This window comes from Lepidochelys olivacea (assembly GCF_965140295.1).
Source record: "Lepidochelys olivacea isolate rLepOli2 genome assembly, chromosome: 12".
Classification (NCBI taxonomy): domain Eukaryota; kingdom Metazoa; phylum Chordata; order Testudines; family Cheloniidae; genus Lepidochelys; species Lepidochelys olivacea.
Genome location: NC_140422.1, coordinates 3,756,208 through 3,778,179, shown reverse-complemented (window position 1 = coordinate 3,778,179; position 21,972 = coordinate 3,756,208). Strand labels below are relative to the sequence as shown.

The window sequence follows — 21,972 nt, the reverse complement described above, 5'->3', positions numbered from 1 at the left end:
GGGACAGACTGAGCAGACCCAACCTACCCAGGGTTAACTGGGTAGGGACTCAGCTGGTCGAGGGGCAGATGGCCCAGGCAAGGGGGGCTGCCAGCTTACCACCTGCTCAGGAGGGAAGAGTACCCCAGGCCAGCTCTGCCAAAGGGCTGGAGGCTCTGGGCTCAGGGTTCTTGGTTTACAGGGTGGGCGCGGGGCTGTCCCTCCGGAGAGAGTGCCTTGTTCCCCTGGAGGTGGATGGGAGGAAGGTCAATGGATACTGGGATACGGGCACGGAGGTGACGCTGGCCCGGCCCGAGGTGGTGGCCCCAGATTGGGTGGTGCCCAACACCTACCTGACCCTGAGGGGGGTGGGCGGGACCCCATTTAAGGTGTCCGTGGCAAGGGTACACCTGAAATGGGGGGCCAAGGAGGGCCCCAAGGATGTGGGGGTACACCACCATTTGCCCACTGAAGTTTTGATGGGGGGAGACCTAGAGGACTGGCCAAGCAATCCCCAGACCACCCTGGTTGTGACCCATAGCCAGAGCCGGCGAGGGGCACTGCACCCTGACCTTGGGGAGGGTACCACACCGGAGGCGCAGGACCCTACCCTGGTGGGAGGGAGGGCTGAGGGGCACGGCTCAGAGAGGCTGAGGCCTCAGACCTGGCCACTGAGGGGGAACCGGGCCCCATCCCTTCCCCAGCCGCTGAGTTCCAGGCCGAGTTGAGGAAAGATCCCTCCTTGCGGAAGCTCAGGGACCTGGCCGACCTCAGTGTGGGACGGACCATGAGGAGAGGCTGCCAGGAGAGGTTCCTGTGGGAGAAGGGGTTCCTGTACCGAGAATGGGCTCCCCCAGGGGAAGTGGAGTCCTGTGGGATCAGGAGGCAGCTGGTGGTCCCCCAGAAGTATCGCCGCAGGCTCCTGTCCCTGGCCCATGACATCCCCCTCGCAGGGCACCAGGGAATCCGGCGCACCCGGCAGAGGTTGCTACAGAACTTTTACTGGCCCGGGGTCTTTACCACGGTCCGGCAGTATTGCCGATCCTGTGACCCCTGTCAGAGGGTGGGGAAGGCCCAGGACAAGGGGAAAGCGGCTTTGAGACCTTTGCCCATCATAGAGGAGCCTTTCCAGAAGGTGGCCATGGACATCGTGGGGCCTCTCAGCAGGACAACCCGGTCGGGGAAGAAATACATTCTGGGGGTGGTAGATTTTGCCACCCGCTACCCCGAGGCAGTGCCCTTAGCTTCCATTGAAGCAGACACCGTGGCCGATGCGCTCCTGACCATTTTCAGCCGAGTGGGGTTCCCCAAGGAAGTCTTGACAGACCAAGGCTCCAACTTCATGTCGGCCCTGCTCCGGTGCTTGTGGGAGAAATGTGGGGTCCGGCACGACTGGGCCTCAGCTTATCACCCCCAGTCCAATGGGCTGGTGGAGAGGTTCAATGGGATGCTAAAGATGATGCTGAAAACCTTTACGAACCAGCACCCGCAGGATCGGGACAAGTACTTACCTCACCTGCTGTTCGTGTACAGGGAGGTGCCCCAGGCGTCTACTGGATTTTGCCTTTCAAACTGTTATATGGAAGGAGGGTGAGGGGCCCCCTGGACCTGATGAGAGACAAGTGGGAGGGGAAGACCACTCCCGATGGAGAGTCAGTGGTGGAGTATGTCCTGATCTTCCGAGAGAGACTTGCTGAACTCATGGGCCTGGCCAGGGAGAATCTGGCCAGAGCCCAGAGGAAGCAGAAGGTCTGGTATGACCGCACGGCGAGGGCCCGTGCCTATGCCACCAGGGATCCGGTGATGGTTCTCATCCCCGTGAGAAAGAACAAACTACAGGCCGCCTGGGAAGGCCCTTTCAAGATTGTCAAGCAGCTCAATGAGGTAAACTATGTGGTGGAGCTGTCGAACCGGGCGCACCACCGCCAGGTGTACCATGTGAATATGATGAAGCCATATTATGCCAGGGGGAGTACAGTGTTGGCCGTGTGTGAACAGTGGGAGGAGCAGGGAGATGACCCTTTAGTAGATCTACTCCCTGGGACCAGAGCTGGTTCCCCCCTGGAAACAATTCCCCTCTCGGATCAGCTAACCCCTGCCCAGCAAGCTGAGGTCAGGGGGGTGCTGCATCCGTACCGACAGCTGTTTTCCAACCAGCCTGGACGCACTAATCTGACTGTCCACCGGGTGCAGACAGGGTCGCACCCACCGATAAGATGCTCCCCCTTCCGAGTCACAGGGAAAACTGCTCAGGACTTGGAAAGAGAGGTCCGGGACATGCTGGCTTTGGGGGTGATCCAGCCATCGGCCAGCCCTTTGGCCTCGCCGGTGGTGCTGGTCCCCAAAAAGGACGGGTCGGTCCGGTTCTGTGTGGACTATCGGAGGCTCAATGCCATCACTGTATCTGATGCCTACCCCATGCCCAGGCCGGACGAGCTCCTAGACAAGCTGGGAGGAGCTCGGTACCTTACCACCATGGACCTTACAAAGGGCTACTGGTAAGTGCCGCTGGATGCAGATGCCCGGCTGAAATCGGCCTTTATCACCCCTCTGGGGCTCTATGAGTTCCTGACCCTGCCTTTCGGCCGCAAGGGAGCACCAGCCACCTTCCAGCGCCTGGTGGACCAGCTCCTGAGGGGGGTGGAGAGTTTTGCCGTGGCGTATATTGATGACATCTGTGTCTTTAGCCAGACCTGGGAGGACCATGTGTCCCAGGTTAGACAAGTGCTGGACCGACTCCAGGGGCTGGGCTGACCATAAAAGCTGAGAAGTGCAAGGTGGGGATGGCAGAAGTATCTTACCTGGGCCATCGGGTGGGGAGTGGCCGCCTAAAGCTGGAACCAGCCAAGGTGGATGTGATCAGAGACTGGCCCACTCCCCACACCAAAAAGCAGGTCCAAGCCTTTATTCGGATGGCAGGATACTACCGAAGATTTGTGCCCCACTTTAGCGCCATAGCCACCCCCATCACTGAGCTATGCAAGAAGGGGAAGCCAGACAAGGTGGTCTGGACCGAGCAGTGCCACGAGGCTTGCCGAGCGCTGAAGAACTGGTCAGTGGCCCAGTTCTGGCAAACCCAGACTTTGACAAGTCCTTTATGGTGTTCACCGACGCCTCAGACACGGGACTGGGGGCGGTGTTAATGCAGGAGGATGAAAAAGGGGGAGACACACCCCATCGGGTACCTGAGCAAGAAGTTGCTACAACGGGAGCAACGCTACACAGCCATCAAGAGGAGTGCCTGGCCATGGTGTGGGCCCTCAAGAAACTAGAGCCCTATCTCTTCGGGCGACACTTCACCGTGTACACCGACCACTCTCCCCTGACCTGGCTGCACCAGATGAAAGGAGCCAATGCCAAACTCCTGAGGTGGAGCCTGCTCCTGCAGGATTACGACATGGACATGGTCCACGTGAAGGGAAGGGCCAACCTGATAGCGGATGCGCTGTCCCGGAGAGGGGGCCCCGAACTTCCCCAGGTCACTGGTCACAGTGACCCCGCTCAGTTCAGTCTCGAAGGGGGGAGAGATGTGAGGATGTGAGGCAGCAGGGAGGGGGGAGTGTTGACCTGGGAATGTGCCCTGGGGATGGGAGACCTGAGAGCCTGTCACCTGAGCCAGGAGGGGGAGGTAACACCTCTGTCCGGGTACATGAACAGAGGCTGCAGAAGGCAACCTGCTGGGTGGGTTTCGTTTCAGTTTGGGGCTGGGTGGAGGAACGCAGGGAACCCCAGGGCTGGGGTCTAAGCTCCCTGCTCCCCCAGAAGGACTTGACTGAGGGGTCCTGGTTGTACCCACATGCTCTGTTTTGGACTGTGTTCCTGTTGTCCAATAAACCTTCTGTTTTACTGGCTGGCTGAGAGTCTCAGTGAATCCCAGGAAGAGGGGTGCAGGGCCTGGACTCCCCCACACTCCGTGACACACATATATTCCAGAACAGCCTTTGGAGTTGATCCTGCTGAAATGTATCTTGAAAGGGCTTTCAGTTCATCACCTAAATCACTCGCATCAATATCACGCATGTCATCATGTGTCAACACTGTCTCTAGTGCCCTGCATTGCTGCTGTAGGTCTTCTTCAGGTATAGTGAGGAGTTTTGGAATATCCAACAACATCCCAAATATACTGCTGTGTTCCTTGAGCTGCATGAAATGTTCTTCAGCTGACTGTATTGCACAATCTAGCACCTGGTTAAAGAATTCAACTTTGAATAGTTGTTTGAGGTCTCTTATGGGATTATCCCGTGCCTCGTAATCAAAAAGTCTTCTTCTTCGGTGACTCTTGTATTCTTGAATTGGGTGGGGAAAATAGCTTCAGTGTGAAGTTCCTCTGCCAACTTCTGTGCACTCTTCAGAAGGTTTTGAAATCCCCCATCTGACCGGTAAGACTGTAGGTATGACTTTGTTTTGTCCAGTTGTTCCATTGCTCCAGATATATCAAGGTCAACACCTTGGAGTCTCTTGCTTACAACATTTATTTCAAACAGTATGTCATGCCACAACACTAAGCCACACAGAAATGTGAAGTTATGTATGTTTCTGGTGATTCCATTTCCCTCTGCCACTGTTCTCCCACGAACAGTTCCTGTCATACCATTGTCCTCCATCATGGCAATTACGGCAAGATTCCCAATTCGGTGTTTGATAGGCTTTATCGCCTCCACTTAACTTTCCCATCGTGTGGCACTCAGTGGTTTCAGTGTCAGAGAGGATGTTCCCAGATGTTGCTTCAAAATTTGCCATCGATGAGTTGATGCAGAGAAAAATATATAGATGCTTTGAATTACATTAAAAAATTCAGCAGCCTCACTGGAAGCTGATGCTGCATCACTGGCCACCAAGTTCAATGAATGAGAACTGCACGGGACAAAAAAAGCTCGAGGGTTTAACTCTCGGATCCGTGTCTGCACTCCTGTTCTTTCCTCTCACGTCGGCACCATTATCGTAGCCCTGACCTCTCATGTCAGCTATCGCAATTCCCGTATCTTCCAGCTTTTTAAGAAGCACATTTGTCATACCAGCTCCGGTAGCATCATCAATGTCAATAAACTCTAGAAAATGCTCTGACAGTCCCCGTTGCAGGGACATTTTCACTAGGTTCTGTTGTTGTTACAAAACGCACCATTAAAGTCATTTGTTCTGTATGGCTGATGTCAGGTGTGCCGTCCAGAATAACAGAGTAATATCGTGCTGACTTCAGATCGGCCACAATCTTCTGTTTGACTTTTGTTGCCAGTAACTGTATGGTCTCATTTTGAATGGTTTTTCCAAGGTAGTGGGGTGTGTGCCACGACTTGGGTGGTGACTCTTCTTAGATGCTCCTGGAGTACAGCATCAAACTCAGCCATCAGCTCCACAATTTTCAGGAAGTTTCCATGGTTTGGCACATACAGCTGATCTGCAGTGCCATGCAGGGCTAGGTTTTGGGTCGCAAGCATTGTCACAATGGCGATGAGCCTTTTCAGAACATTTTGCCAGTAAAGACTCTGACGCAATCTTCTCTTGATGCTGACCATCCATAGTGGCCTTTAACCGTAGTCTCATCTCCAGCTCTTTCCACCTGTGGAATGCTCTCTGGTGATTTGCTGCCTTCTCATGGCACGCCAGATTTCTAGCCAGATTTGTCCAGTCCTTTGTTCCTGTGGAACCCAATGTGGCTGGAACATTAGACTGGCAGAGTTTGCAACAAAACCAGTATGTAGCATCCTGGGTTTTGAGTACATAAGCCATGGCCTCTCCACTTTGTCACCATTGGGGATTTCACGACAGTAATGTGTTGGATGGAAACTTCTATTTTCATTATCTTTGGGGAACATGAAGTTTTTCACTTGCTGTGGCCCATGCAGTACAAGGAAGTCCCTCAGGCTACTGCTCAAGTGGGTCCACAGTCCTGGATCCTCTAGACTTAAAGAACTAAACTCAGCAGCAGCTGTTTCTTGCGTCTCCACCACACTCTTCTCTGATCTACACTTTTCTTCAGGAATGTGCATGGTTACATCCACTTGAGATGGAGATATGGATGCTGCAGCAGCTGCCAGGTCACCGCTCTCTGACTGACTGGAAGATCAGGCATCTCCTCACCACTCACATCCTCCCTGGGGCCGGAAGGCTCACCGTGAACATTTGTGTCTATGTATCTCAGGAGAGCTCCTTCCTGCTTAGGTAGAAAAGCTTCCTTTGCTTTCTTTTTCTGAATGCTGCCCCAGAGGGGCGTTTTCTTCTTTCACTCGTGGCTGCTGTTCTGTGCCAGCTAGAGTGGCTCTCAACACTCAGTTGAAGGGGAGAAATAAGCAGGCTGGTAGCAGGGCCTGAGTGAGGGAAGTTATCAGCGTCTTAGGGCCTAACTGGCTCCTACTACTCCAGCTGACAGCCTGTTCTCCTCAAGTGGGTTCAGGGAAGCAGCAGGAAACAGGAAGCTCCCTGAGAAGTTGGGGTTAATCAGTACAGGCTCCTGGGGGGGCTAGAGAGGGACATCCTGCGGCCGCCTCAGTTTGCTCATGGTTAGGCTAGCCCTGGGCCATAACTCTACCGCTGGGCTTAGGGCTAGGGTGACCAGAGAGCAATTGTGAAGAAATGGGAGAGGGGGTGGGGTGGGGGGGTAATAGGCGTCAATATAAAAAAAGTCCCCAAAAAAAGGGACTATCCCTATAAAAACGGGACATCCGGTCACCCTAGTTCGGGCACAAGGGATGGGTAAACCCCAGCAATGAGCAGCATGTGGCTACAGGGTCCCTTCTCCCTCTGGTGCCCCTCCTCAGGCCTGGCTCTCTCCCATACAGCTCTTGCTTTATGACCGATTTCAAGGCTTCCCCCTCCGCAACAGCACTGCTCCCTCCCCGCCAGCTGCCCTGCACCCGTTTTCTGGGGAGGCCACCAGCCCCCTGAGATGTTCCTGCATTGTGTGTGTGTTGTTATTAATGGTGAGATCGGGGCCCTGTCACGCTAGGCGCTGTACAAACGAGCAATAGAAAACCCCTGCCCTGAAGAGCGGACAAACACACGGAGGGGGAGGGAGGTGCTCATGTGGGCCAGCTGCCATATCCACAGCACAGTGTGCCGTGCAGAGCGGATCATGTGTGGGGTGCAGGGAGCCAGGTGCACACTCAGCATATGTAGCTGGTGTGGTGTGCAGGACATGGGGACACAGTGGGCCAGACGCGGGGCGTGGGGCAATGCAGCAGGGCGTGCAGCACCATGGGCAGCTGCAGCCCAGCATGCAGGACATGCACACCCAGCAACCCATGGGTCTCTGCATCTCTCCCGCGTGCAGGTACAGAGCCCCGCCCTGCGGTTGGCACGGGGGCCACAGGAGCGTGGGGTACAGCCTCTGTGTGTGCCAAGTGCACAGGGTATGTCTGGCCCCTAAACAGCATCTCAGCTCCCCCATTGCCCACGGCATCCCCAACCCGCCAGCCAAGCCAGGAGGAGGACACAGCCACACCTGGGCTGGGGCAGGCCAGCCCCTTTCCATGCTGCCCTGTCACAGCAAGAGTCACCCCACGTCCACACTGGCGCTGGCCACCGGGGTCTGCCCTGGCTCCCCCCTTCACTTCGCCCTCCCGTTTGGCCCCCGGACGGTCACTTGCTGAGCAGTGTGCAAGACACAGGAATCGAACCCAAAAGGGGGCAGGGTGCTGGGGTCCCAGGAGGTTCCCCACCTGGTTGTAGTTCTCGTACTCCTCAGCCAGCTGCTCAAAGAGGTGGCAGAGATCTTGGGTGTACTCCCAGGACGGGTGCCTCTCCAGCAGCACAGCCCAGATCTTCAGCAGCACCTGGGAGTTCACACTGAGCCAGAGGTAGCGCAGGGACAGCTCGCTGACGTTCTGATCCCGCTGGGGAGCACGAGGGGACAAGGGTCATGCACGGCCGCCCTCTGGGGGAGCCTCCTAAGGGGCTGCTGCCCTGGGCCCCAGCAGCTCCTCTGGAGAGCACCTCACAGCCCACACCCAGCCCCCGCCCACGGGCCGCTTTGCCGTTTCCACTGCAGCCTCCAAGAGCTTCTGCTCAGCAAGCACCTGGGGCTGGTGCGTGCCTTGATCTCTGCACTACTTGGATTCAGTGGCCCTGCTTGCCAGCTCGTTCTTGTGATCAGATCATCCCTAAGCCCTGGGGAAAGCTAGACCCAGACTTGGCAGCTGCCCCCAGATCCTGACCCCCCTGGGTGTGAGCAAAATTCAGATCCCAACACCTCCAGCCTCTGTAAAGTTTGATTCCTCCTCAAAGCATCCCTCCCACTCTGGTATTTAGTAGGAACCTATCAATCCAGCATTTAACCTTCACAGCTGCTCCCTAGCTGGAAACTGGGGAGAAACAAGCACCACCCTAGAAGTTCACGCTGCTATAGGACTGTTCAATTCCTGCTTGGGGAACCAGGTATAGCCACGGCTTCAGTGCACCGTAAGGGACGATTGTTGAAGCGTCCTGGATGAAAAGCCCCAATGCCCAGGGCAGGTGTCAGATGCCATCCACTCTTGGCACTTGCTGGGATGTCAAAGATTTTCCTGACACTTGCGTTACCACCTCCAGCCCAGAGGCAGTGAGGGATTTTGAACAAGCCATGGGCCAGTATGGTTGGTCTAGAACGCATGGCCCTTGAGGCCGAGAACTGGGGTCTCGGCCAGCTGAGCTAAGGGAGCAGCTGTTCAGGACGCCTGTAGAAAGACCATGGAGCTTACAGCAGAGCTGTTCCCAGGTGAGCTGGGACACCGGGATGGTAAACAGCAGGAGGATGGAAAGTGAGCACCGGACACCTTACCAGCCTGGTAATGTTGGCCGCCTTGAGAACCTCTTCGAACTGGACATTCACGGTATAGTTGATGGGGAAATAGTGTTTCTGCAAAGGCAAGAAAAATAAAATCCTAGTCGCGAACTAAAAGCTTCTCTCTTCCCCGGATCCTCCTGGGCTGTGTCCCCATCAGCAACCACTCCTGTCCCCTCCCCCTGAGTTGATGGGGAAGCGTGTACCGTGCCAGGCACCTTGGGCATGTTTCCTTGTGGGTAAACAAATGCTGAAAACTAATCTGGGTTGTAACACCTAGAACAGGTGTGCAGCTGCCTAATGCCGTGACACTGTCACTGTACACCACGGGGACCTTCCTGCTCCAGAAGCACAAGTCCCAACCACTTGAGCTAAAGGAGAATCGTCAGGAGTCACCTGTAGTCTAGGGCCTGTGACACACAGCTGGGCAGAAGACTCTGCCCGTTAGAAGGCAGAGTTGCACGTATGCACCAGTTTGCCCTCTCCGGGGGCTGCAGCCCCCTCTGCGATGTTTGAAAATGAGCCAAATAGTTTGCACTTGGGTACCTGGTCATGCATCTAAATCAGGGCTTGGAAATTAACCTACCAGCAGCCCGAGGAGGGACCTTGCTAGGCAGGGCAAATGTCAACAGGAACTGCTGGGGGCTCAGCACTTTAGAAAATCAGGGCTCCTAGCTGTCATCCAAAATGGGCAGTTAGCTGGTTAGCGTCAGGCTGCTAGTTTGGAAAATCTTGGCCCCAGAGAAGCCAAAAGGGGATGAAACAAGAGATGGTTCTGATTCCACGGCCCCCAGCATTCAGTGCGCTAGGGGCAGAAAGGCAGAGGCTGCACTATTGCCCGAGATGCATGTCTGGGCCTTTGGAAAGGGAGACACAAATCAACCGGTAACATAGCCTGAGCCTAGAGGCAAAGAATTACCATGTACTGGAGCCGTTGCCGATATGTCAGCTTGTTCTGGAGAGCCTCGATAATCCTGCATTCCTTCTGCATTGCAGCCTCCAGCCCCAGGACAGCCACGAAATCTGCAAATCACCGTCCCGCCCCCCCCACCCGAGGGTGAACGAGAAGCATAAGGCCATGCCCCAACTGGCTCCCATCACATGCTGGGGGCCAGGAGGAACAGGCTTACGCTGCAGAGCAGGGCTTGGGAGAGGAGGGGAAGGAGAAGGGGGAAATCTGTCAGTGTTTTGAAGCAGCAGCATGGGGAGGGGAGGACAGGGCAAGAGACCTGGCCACCATGGCTCAGGGTCATTTGAACGAAGGGGAGAGTGGAGAATGTTTCCCCCCAGTCCAATGCTAAGGGCCTGGCTGGGTTCCTGAACAGAGCATTGGGTCCCACCCACTGAGTGCATGGACCAGGGCTGGGACTTCGACCCTGGGCGGCTGTTATCCAGATCCGCCCCAACAAGGAGCTTGTGAGCTGGGCTTGGCAACAGCTCTGCTGCCTCCCTTGCATCCCTGCGTGGGCCCTCTGGCCATCCCCGCCCTGGCTTTCCAGATAGAGCCCTCTCTGGGGCAGCCCAGGGTCCACAGCAGGTCAGAGCGTGCCAGCCCATGGGAGGCACAGGAATGGGCTGGCACAGCCAGGGGCTGCCTGGGGAAAGGGTCTTGGCCCCGTGCTGTTGTGAGGGTATTGGTCCGGTGCTCTCCGAACCAGAACAGGGCCATAGGCGTGTCCGACCCCTTTCCCTGCCCTGCATGTGACAGGAGAGCGAGTGCCCCATCGTACTCACAGAGGAAGGGTGCGTAGCCCCACTGCATGCTGATGGCGTGTGTCTGGGCAGCGAGCAGATGGACGATCCGGCCTACATGACAATGGCTGTGTCAGCGGGAACAGCCTCCCGCGTGCCGGGAGCAGCGATTCATGGGAGAGAGACCAGGGGGTGCCCCAGTACACTGCTGCCGAGGACGGACCTGCAGGCTCCCTGCAGCCCAGGGAGGCCGATTCCTTCCCTGGGTGAGGGGCTCTCCCCTCCTCTCTAGGGTGCCGTGCGTGTTTGCTGCAACTGGGCGAAAAGCTGCTGCCAACGTGTTCCCATCGCAAGGTGCCAGGAGGAAGGAACGACCCAGCCCCACTGCACGTGGGGTCTAGGGTGAAGGGCTGGAGGCTGCGGATCCCCGAGGCTGTGTGTGGGGACAACGCTAGTATTATCCTCCGTCTGCGTCTGAAGCTGGGCTCTGTAACAGGAGACGGGAGGTAAAACCAAATGGAACCAACGTTAGCCAAGAGGCCAGCGCGCCGAGCTGGGGTAGCACACCTCAGCCGTTCGCTAATAAACAGAGCCCCGGCGAGCTCTGCTGGGGGCTCACCCTCCACCCACAGCTGGCTGCATTTCAGGGGCTTTGTACGTCGCTGGGATCAATTTGTTTGATCTATTTCTACTGATCAAACCATTTTTGCTGGTCCCTCAGGTGGCGGCTTAGGCAGGTCTCAGCGTGCTAAGACACATACATGCTGTCTTGGACGGCTGGAAGCCAGCTCCTGCTGTCATGCTCTGAGCATGCCTCATCACCAGAACTTGTACCTGGTGCTTTGCCAGCTCTCCTAATGTCTGTGCCAAGGGCGAAATACCCCCCTCTGATGCCCTACGGCAGAGATCCCCAAACGCTTGGAAGTCGTGCCCCTCCTTATCTCTGTCCGCGCCCTGCCAGAGCTGCAGCTGTGGGGGGCGGGGGGCATCAACAAGGGTAAGGGGGGGCAAGGCTGGGGCTTAGGAATGGAGCCGCAGCCAGCGCTGGGGGCAGAGGTCAGCCAGGAGCGTAGCCGCACGTAGGCTGGGGACAGGGACAGGCGCAGGGTTGGGTGCCAGGGACATGGCTGGGGGCAGGACCGGAGCAGAGCTGGGGGCAGGGAGGGGCTGGATGGCACTCCCTCCCCGACCACACCCAAGGATGTTGCTCTGTGCCCTTCTCGGGGACCATGCCCCACAGTTTGGGGACCTCTGCTCCACGGATTTCCAGTGCAACATCTGCACAGGTGCCATTTGGATCAGTCCTGCACCACGGGCAGGACAATCTCTGATTATACAGCAGAGATCTGTGCTGCTGGTTAGAGCCAGGAGAACCCTGCCCTCGGTGGGTCCGGGCACAAGCCTCGTTTGAATGCGTTACATGGCTGGGTGCAGCTGGGCACGTTTTCTAGGCAGCAGCAAGGCAGTGTAAGAGCAAAAACGTACAAATACACAACTGATTCAGATGACCTAGAGTCGCTGATGCTGTGTGATCTGGCCTTGGCCCAGAACTAAGGGAGTGAGTTCCAGGGAACTTGGGATGGGGCCTTTTGACTGGTGAGAGAGAGTCCAAAGAGGAAATCCCAGAAACAGGCAATATGAGAAGTGGAATCTGCTACTACCCCAAGGACCTTGTCTGGGAGGAGACGGAACAAGCAGGGTGCACCCCTCAACACCAGACACACTGTGACTTGCTTTCTTCCCCCTAGGCCACAGGACATCTGGACAGATAGATAGCTCGGGAGCCTGACTGGCCACTGGGGATCCCCCCCTACTGGTAACAACCTGTTTGAAAACAACCATGTTCTTTAATGGCCTTGCTGCTTCGGTCCATTGGTTACTAGAAAAAGCTGTAGTCATGACATGAGTTCTCATAGCCTGTCGGACCGAGAGCTAGCAAAGTCACATCCACCACCACTCTGAACCAGACACATTTGCACGTGTCTAGATTGTCACGGGGACAACTTGGTCAATTTAAACTACTCAGACAGGGCCCCTGGGCTACAGAAACGTGCGCCGGGCTCAATGGCTTCAACCACGTAACGGGGCATTTTCTTGTGGGCAAACAAGTTTCACATCCGGCCCAACAGCAGCAAGGATTGATCCCAAGGGACTGATCGGAGTCCCTGAGCTGAGATGTTGAAACTTGTTCCATGTAATGTGAAAGCTGAGATAGTAGCTAGTTATTAGGTGGCTCAGTCCTGGGCAAAGAGGAGTCTGTGCCCTTTGTGCCAGATGAGAGATAAGGCAGCACAGCACAGAGAGTTCATCACTGCAGGAGCTCTGACTAGCTGCCAGAAGAGAGAAAAGCAATAGCACGTGGCTAGTGAGGTACTGCAGCATGTACGAACATACGAACGGCCGCACTGGGTCAGACCAAAGGTCCATCCAGCCCAGTAGCCTGTCTACCAACAGTGGCCCATGCCAGATGCTCCAGAGGGAATGAACAGAACAGGTCATCATTAAGTGATCCATCCCCTGTGGTCCATTCCCAGCTTCTGGCAAACAGAGGCTAGGGACATTGATGGACCTGTCCTCCATGAACTTATCTAGTTCTTTTTTGAACCCTGTTATGGTCTTGGCCTTCACAACATCCTCTGGCAAGGGGTTCCACAGGTTGACTGTGCATTGTGTGAAGAAATACTTCCTCTTGTTGCTTTTAAACCTGCTGCCTATTAATTTCATTGGGTGACCCCTGGTTCTTGTGTTATGAGAAGATGTAAATAACACTTCCCTATTCACTTTCTCCACACCAGTCATGATGTTATAGACCTCTATCATATCCCCCTTAGTCATCTCTTTTCCAAGCTGAACAGTCCCAGTCTTATTAATCTCCTGGGTGTTGCTCTGGATGAATCAAAGGGTTATTTAGTCTGGTAAACTTTAAACACTCTCACGCACCTCAGCCAGGCTGGTGCCCATCACAGCTCTGGATTCATTTTACTGCCCGTAACTTTCTTATAATTGTCTTTACATTGTATTCCCATTAATGAAGCTCGGAAACACAGCAAGAGCCTCGCAGCTACTGCTGGCCGAGCAGTCTGGCCTGGGGAGAGCAGCCTGCAATGGCTTGCCGTGGTTAGACCGCTACCTGATTTCAAACAGCGCAGATCGAGAGGAATCAATCAGACAGGTCTTTCCACTGAAATGAATCATAATCCCTAGCTCGTATCTAGTGCTTCTCATCCGCAGAGCTCAGGAGCACTATAGAAAGGAGGTCAGTGTCATTATCCCTTCTGCACAGGTGGAGAAACTGAGTCACGGGGACATGACTCACCCAAGGTCACCCAGCGGGCCAGTACAGAGGCAGGAATAGAAGGCAGGTCTCCTGGGTCACAGCACAGTCACAAGGCCACGCTGCCAGCCTGCACCAGTCAGGAAGAGACGAAGCCAACCCGACCCATAGCACCTGTGTCAGCTCAGCAACTCAGGTTGTTCCCAGCTGCCCCCAAGGTTTCCAGGCCCTGCAGGCATTGGAGCCAGCTCCGCATCACTGTGCGGTGGCCACGATCAGGGAGGAAGCTGGGGCTTAAGACAGACGGGGCTTGGCACCCGGGGGTACGGGAGGCTGCGTGAGTTTTTGGCACACAAAGAGCACGGGAGGCTTTTCCGCCTGGCGAGGGAGGGGCGCATCTCTGTTCTCCCCTCCTCTCCTTGGGCCGGGGCAAAGGAAGCTGCATTTTTGGGAGGGGACTTGATTTCACCACTCCCACTCCCCAGCACCGATCTACCCCAATCCCCATCACTGCCTCCAGCAACGAGGGGTAGAGGAGACGGCCTCGCTGGGTGATGTGGGGCCGATGGACCCTCCGTTAAAGTTCTGACGAGACCGTGCTCAGCGGCTGTCCAGCCCCAGCCTCCCTGCAGGCGCCGCCCTGGAACTGCCTCCAGGACAGGCACTCGGTGTCACAGAGTCCCCAGGCGATGCTCTGGAACTGCTCCCCATGAAGCCAGGCAGGACTCTGGGAAAGTCTCCTCTCTGGGAGAAGCCTGTCTGCAGGACACAGCTCACACGGCTTCCACCTTCCTGGGTCTGACCTCGGAGCATTCAGCATCCTCTGCCCCTCCGTGCGCTTCCCCCAGCGAGTCAGCCCAGGCGGGGTCTTGGGGAAGCCAGAGGGTCCTGCACCCCAACAGTCAGACATGACTCTCAGCCAGCCAGTAAAACAGAAGGTTTATTAGACGACAGGAACACGGTCTAACACAGAGCTTGTAGGTGCAGAGAACAGGACCCCTCAGCCGGGTCCATTTTAGGGAGGCAGTGAGCCAGACAACCACGTCTGCACTTCACTCCATGTCCCCAGCCAGACCCAAACTGAAACTCTCTCCAGCCCCTCCTCCTCTGGGCTTTGTCCCTGTCCCGGGCCAGGAGGTCACCTGATTCCTTTGTTCTCCAACCCTTTAGCTCTCACCTTGCAGGGGGGAAGGGCCCAGGCCATCAGTTGCCAGAAAACAGGGTGTTGGCCATTCTCTGTGTCCAGACCCCTGCACACACCTGCCCTCTAGGGCTCTGCAATGATCATACACCCTTACCCCACCCCATAGATACTTAAGAACTGCATAGGGGAAACTGAGGCACCCCCACACTATTCAGAGGAAACATTAAGAACAGTCCCACTTTGCCACACTCGGGCCTTGGCCCCACACCACCACGGCACCTGCTTGACTCAATCAGCTTCGAAGCCAAGGGGCTTGCACTGCGAGGATGCTCCGGCCGGTGTGATTTGGCCCTTCGCTCCAGTTCGGGGAAGGGAGCTGCTCCCCAGCGCAGGCTGGGCTCAAACACCCTCTCTGCTAGCTCCGTCCAAGCTTGGGGGTAGATCAGGCCTGGGGAGGTGGAGAACAGTTCTTGGCACGGGGTGGATCCCACAGCACAACCCGCGACCACGTATCACGAAGCACAAGGGCTCCCTGCTATAAACCCATCCGCGATGGTCCGCGTCATTAATGCGCTACCCTGGAACCTCAAAGATAGGAGCATCAGACTGTTCGTCAGCCAGACACCATGTGGAACTGGAAGTAACCAATTAGGCAGCAGCAGAGGTGGGAAAACAAAACAAAACAACCCCACACAAATCTTGTACTGCAGGGATCTCAATCTTTGTCTTTCCGAGGCCCCCCCACGACACACTATAAAAACTCCAGGGCCCAGCAGGTGGCCTGTGGGGCTCCGGACTTCGGCCGCGTGGGGGCTTGGGGCTTTAGCTATGTGGGCGCAGGGAAGCGACAGCTTCAGGATCAACACTTCCCCTGTAGCTGAAGTCCTGAGCCCCAGTGCGCCCCCGCCCCCCAGCTGAAACCAGGACCAGAGCCATGGAGAGCCCTGAGCCTCCCACCTGAAGCCCTTATGTCCTGAGGGTCAGAAGCCCCGACCCACCCCCGCAGCCACAAACCACCCATGGCTGAAGTCCACAGCGTCTTGTTCAGAGTTAGGAACAACCTCCATCCCCGAGGTGTCCGGAACTCGGAGGTTCTGCTGAACCTCATACGAGCGGAGGAACTGAGCCCTAATTTTAGATTCACTGGTGGCCACAGCCTCTTCCATGGACGTGGCCACCTTGGTGCTAGTCTGACTGGAGTCATGCCCGCGGGGCGGGGGTCAGCAGAGCCGTGGTGTGTACAGTGGCACGCGTGGCCAGGCAGAGCAACCGGCGTCTGTTCAGTGTGCAGGGAGGGCAAGTGTAACTTGCACCCGCAGCAGGAAAAGCAGCGAGAGCTGGCGGGCGAGACAATGTAAAGAGGAGGCCGGCTTTATCCTGCAACTCGGGTGAGCTGCTTTGCCTGCTCAGTGCCAGCTGCCCGTCGCAGCGGTGGATCCCGTGCGCACCTCGGTGAGCTCTCACCCCTGGGAGCAGCTCCCGTGTGGCCCAGAGCGCTCACCCGCACGAGGGCCGCACTGCTGCACCCAGCGTTCCGCTCCGAAAGCTGAGCGCCCCGGAAGGAGGCCCTCTCTTCTCCTCGCCCCTGGCGGAGCTGCCCGCGCTCCGTGGCCCTGCGCCCGCTCTCCCTCGTTGGTCAACCAACACAGACACAAACTCCAGCCTGCAAACCTGGCTTTCAACCGGGAGCAGGTCTTCTCTTGGGCGAGATAACACTGAACAATCAGCATCAAACCTCGGCCCCAGACTCTGCCTTCTGGGGACCAGCCCTGTCCATTCACACTGTCAAACACATTGAGCTGGAAAGGCCTTTAAACGGCTTTTGCCCAGAACCCTGGTGCGGCGCGAACCTGGAAGCTTTTGTACGCAAGTCTGCGCTGAAGGATTCAATCCAGCCCTGCCCTGGAAGGAGCCAGATCCTCAGCTGGAGGCTCCATTCATTTCAGAGAGCTCTGGTGATGGATGCCAGCGGAGGATCTAGCCCTGCGCCTTCGGCTAGCTTCTGCAGGTTTCGCGCCGGGCTCAGTAATTGCCTTCAGGGCGGGGCACCCTTTGCCCTTGGGGCGTGGTGGCCGGAGCTGGGCTCCGGTTTCCCTGCAGAGCGGGGAGATGAATTCATTGGTATTTATTCTGTGCACGACAGCAGCACTCGGAGCCACGCCACCTCCTCCAACCTCTGAAGACAAAAGTGACACCTGGCGGAGAGCGCCCATGCCCTCCGGCTCTTCCCACACTGTCTGCCAAGCTGCCGTCGCATAGGGAACCTCGCTCCCAAATGAAACACCTTCCCAGACAGCCCCAAACTGGCGCCCCCCAATCCGCATGAGCACAGCACAGGGAGATCCCCTGGGGCAGTCTGAAATAACCACAACGACCCCCAGCTTCCTGCCTCTGCGGCATCAAGCAACAGAGGGGGAGAAGTGTCCTTCAGCCAACCACAGACTGGAAAAGAAAAGGACCGGGATTATGGGCTAGGATCAGGAAGCCTATTCCAGGCCTCGGTCTTTAATTTAGCTGTAAAGAGCTGGATTTGACTCTAGGGAAAATGCAGTGATAATCGGTAAGGTGACGGATGTTGCCCTTGCATCCAGTACTGACGGGTATCTCAGATGGTGGGACTGACATACCAGCAGTTAAAGCAACTCACAGGAGTGTACAAGCAGGGTAAATTAAATGAAGAAACCTTCCCCCACCCCACCGTAATGCCTGTGTTCCTCTCCCCCTGCCGCATAACTCCCATCCCTGACACATTGCTCTGCACGGTTGATATTTAATCAAGGCTGGAGGCAGCTCCTGGCACCTAACGTGTTTGCGTCTCTAGGCTCTCTGTACTGCTAACTCACTGCCCTGCTGAGAGAGCGAATAGCCCAACATCGCCAAGGCTAAACAGGGAGCTCTGCCAGCCCTAGTCAAGTCTCAAAGCCCTGTTCTCCTTCTCAGATTGTAATCTCTTTGTTAACTAGCCTGCCAAGTTCCACATGGCCCTTTGGCCCTTAAGCATCGTAGCAATAAGGGTCACTGAATCAAGGAGCTAGATTAGTTTATTGATTGCCTGTACCAGTGCTGGGAAAGTAAAACAACAAGCCTAGCCATGAACAATAGCGGACTCCACGCTGTCACTGCACTCAGCGGACAGAAACCAGGAGGAGTCCTCCACAAGGACTCCTTGTTGTTTTTGCCAAAACAGACTAACATGGCCACCACTCTGAAACCTGTCCACTGACAGAGAAAGTCTTGGCACAAACACCACCAGGGGCGAGGAAGGGAAGTAATATGGGTACAACATTTACCAGCATGAGGAAATTCCAGCTCCTGCTGCGAAAGTATGCGGTGGCTCCTTTGTGGGTAGGCACAGTGTGTGTCGGGGGTGATAAGGATTTACACAGCATCGGAGCGGGTTCATAGGGAGCATTAAAAAACAAAGCCTATGATAAAATCCTAACCAAGCTGCAATAAATTTAGCAAACAGCCTTGGCTGCATCTGCGCTGGTGAACTGAGGGGCTAAATTATGTCACTAGGAGCAGGTGTGCGCACACACACACACACCCTGCACACTTCCCAACAGCCCATGCTTTACAAGCCCAATTTCCTGGCTCCTTCAAAGCACCTGTCAACGGGAATTAGGTCTGTAAAGACCTTTCAGGATCTGGGCATCAGCATCTCGGCTGCCGCAGCGGGTGCAGAACCCTCCTGAAAACCTGGCCATGCCCCTCGAGCAGCTGGCCTGGAGCCATCTGTCCACCCCGCCGTGAGCCACTCTAAGCTGCCTTTGCCCTTACTTGTAATGTACGGAGCTTGCGCAGAGGGGGAGCCCTGGCATACTGGCATGAAGCTCCCCAAATCGCCCCTCAGTGCACAGGACCTGCGGGCTTTGGGATGCCCTGGTTCTCTCTCTCTACCCTGGGCACAGCAGTTGTGCCAGGCTCTCCCTCTCTGTGGTGCTCCGCTTGCCCTTGTTCGTGTAGTATCTCTCCATCACCAGTGTGTTCAGCTCAGGCACCCCTGGCGGGCAGGGCAATAATCCCATAGGTTACAGAGGGGATCTGCAGCAGACAGATGAAGTGGCCAGAGTACCCACAGCTGTGCAGCACCTTACCATGAGGAAGCCTTGTCTGTGCCTGCCATGGGTTGGCTCCCAGGCTCTGCCAACCACGGGCAGCACAAGCCCTTCCCTCTCAGCCCACACTGGCTCCCCTGTCCCTCTGGAGGTTAGCGATAGGCAGGCCCAAACGCCACACCCTCTGAACATCCAGCCCCTGCTCCACTGGACTGTCAGAATTACCAGGCTCGCAGTTCCGCAAAGAATAGTAACCCCACTGACTCATGACACCTGAGATCACAGCTTCGCCAAACACACACCCCTTAGATCAGGTAAGAGTGAAAACCAGAATAAGTTTATTTAACAGAGATTGGAGTACTAGGAAGTAGGTAGAAAGTATCAGAAACAACTGGTTACGTCTAACGCCAAATCATAATAGACCTTTTAGCAGCTAGACTTAACTCCCAACACGGTCCTGTCTCATAAAGGTTCTCTCACCCTAAGTCTTTCTCCCAGTGTTAACCAGACCAGCTGCGACCATCCATTCATATGCCAGCTGGCAGCTTGTCTCCTTGGTGAAGGATCCCGGGGGTCTCTCTGCATTTTTCTGACCCAGACTAATTATTTGATCTTAGCCCGAAATGGCCACCTGCCTGTGGTGTGCTCCTTCCTGTAGATTTTGTGATCTCTTGTTGACTTTGCAATAAAGCTGCTGGCTCCCTATGCAACAAGCTTTACATTGTAAGCCACACATCATAATGGTCAGCAAGGGAGATAAGCGTCTCCTGCCCCCTACCTGAACAGAACCTGTCAATTACCTCCAGGCGACCTGTCTTAACTCACATACCTTAAGAGCATAGTTTTCAGAATAGATACTTAACTCCTTACAGATCATCCATACATCCCTCTTGCAACGATTAAGACAACAAGTGTGTACCTCATATGCCACTCTTCGGCGCATTGTCATATAAACGTCAGACCCAGGGGATCCCTATATGCCATATGCCCCTTACGCCCTCTCCAGTTGGTCCCAAGGGATCTCTGGGCCAAGGCTGGTTATCCAAGAAGTCTGTAGCAGAATAGGTTATTGAATCCAAATCCCAGGCTAGCCTCCCAGTCACTGGGCCATCCTACCATCCTGTGCAACTGGGAGGTAAGATCCCAGGGGGTAAAGCGCGGCTCCACTCAAGCATGCTGCTGTGGGCGGATGCAGAGACACATACAAGCGGGAGAGGGCGTTGGTATGGATGAATGGGCCCGGTTTGCAAAGGCCAATGCTAATATTTAAATGACACGTGGTTGATACAACCACAGTTTGTGCACGGCTGATTTTTCACACGGCCCTGGCAGGTGCACAGCTGAGAGACACAGGAACATTTCTGATGAGAGGTGCTCTTCGAGCATGTGTCATGCTCACTGCTAATAATTCATCCACGCTCATGTCTGCCACCAGCTGGGCGCTCCGACACATCTGCCACTAACCTCACCACAGCCACGCCGGCAAGGCAGTCAGCTGGGGGCGGGTGATTTCTCAATCAGTTTGCTAATTGAGGATCAGGGTGGGAATCAGACAGTGGGAAGCGGAAGGATGGAAAAGTTGTGGGGTAAAGGGCTGAAGACAGGATACAGGACTCCAGTCGAGTTAGTCTCCAAACCCGCATCCCTACCACCATCCAATCTGCTCTGTGATGAAGAGTTCCTGGAAAAGGTTCCGTCTTAAATCTCTTTTTCATGCTATTTTTAAGCCTTCCCAGCAGAGCCCCCAGCCCACTGACCCAAATACAACTGGGTGGGGGGGGAGGGGGGGTTGTTTTTGCAAACATTCTGCATTTGTCCACAAAAGCACCCACAGAGCCAGCCACATCAGCTACCTGGCCTCTAAGGGGGAACATGACCCTCCGCCCGCCACAGCGAGTGAGGGGTAGGGGCCAAGGTGCAGTGGGATGGCATCTAAGCTTCCGAATGCCGCAGTCCCTCTGTGCACAGACCAAGCACTCACTTTGAGGCAGTTGTTTTCAAACTGTGGGTCACGACCCAGTAGTGGGTCAGGGAATGGAAGGCACTGGGTCGCAGCGGCACTGGTCAGCACCGCCAACCGGGCCCTTAGAAGTCCCAGCAGCAGTGCTCCCAGCTAAGGCAGGCTAGTCCCCACCTGTTCTGACACCGCGCTGCATCCCGGAAGCGGCCAGCAGCAGGTCCAGTTCCTAGGCAGGGGGGACCACAGGGCCCCGTGTGCTGCCCCTGCCCCAAGCACCGGCTCCGCACTCCCATTGGCAGTTCCCAGGCAATGGGAGCTGGCATGGGGGGTGCCTGCAGGCGAGAGCTGCGCAGAGCCACTTGCGCACCTCCGCCTAAGAGCTGGACCTGTTGCTGGCTGCTTCCGGGGCACAGCGCAATCCACAGTGCCAGGACAGGCGGGAAGCCTGCCTCAGCACCCCCGCTCCGCCGAACGAGAGCCACCCGAGGTAAGCCCGTACCCCGGCCCCAGCCCTGAGCTCCCCCCAAACCCAGAGCCCTCTCCTGCACCCCAAACCCCTCATCCCCAGCCTCACCCCACAGCCTGCACCCCCAGCCCAGAGCTGACCCCCTCCCACACTCCGACCCCCTGCCTCCGCCCAAAGCCCCCTCCCACACCCCAAACTCCTCATCCCCAGCCTCACCCCACAGCCTGTACCCCCAGCCCAGAGCTGACCCCCTCCCACACTCCGACCCCCTGCCTCCACCCAGAGTCCCCTCCCACACCCCAAACTCCTCATCCCCAGCCTCACCCCACAGCCTGTACCCCCAGCCCAGAGCTGACCCCCTCCCACACTCCAACCCCCTGCCTCCGCCCAGAGCCCCCTCCCACACCCCAAACTCCTCATCCCCAGCCTTGCCCCACAGCCTGTACCCCCAGCCCAGAGCTGACCCCCTCCCACACTCCAACCCCCTGTCTCCGCCCAGAGCCCCCTCCCACACCCCAAACTCCTCATCCCCAGCCTCACCCCACAGCCTGTACCCCCAGCCTAGAGCTGACCCCTCCCACACTCCAACCCCCTCCCACACCCCAAACTCCTCATCCCCAGCCTCGCCCCACAGCCTGTACCCC

The 21,972-nt window shown here is 56.2% G+C and overlaps 1 protein-coding gene across 2 annotated transcripts in view; it reads right to left on the bottom strand.

Annotated features, from left to right (window-relative positions):
* Positions 1-21,972, bottom strand: part of IL34 (interleukin 34) — a 38,844-nt gene that overhangs the window by 14,846 nt on the left and 2,026 nt on the right. For both annotated transcript variants that reach the window (XM_084644283.1, XM_084644282.1), the window contains exons 2-5: positions 10,469-10,913; positions 9,654-9,757; positions 8,732-8,809; positions 7,635-7,808 (exon numbers count right to left, since the gene is read on the bottom strand). In XM_084644283.1, coding sequence (XP_084500409.1) covers positions 7,635-7,808; positions 8,732-8,809; positions 9,654-9,757; positions 10,469-10,496 — 384 coding nt within the window. In that variant the 5' untranslated portion in view covers positions 10,497-10,913. The remainder of the gene's footprint in view (positions 1-7,634; positions 7,809-8,731; positions 8,810-9,653; positions 9,758-10,468; positions 10,914-21,972) is intronic.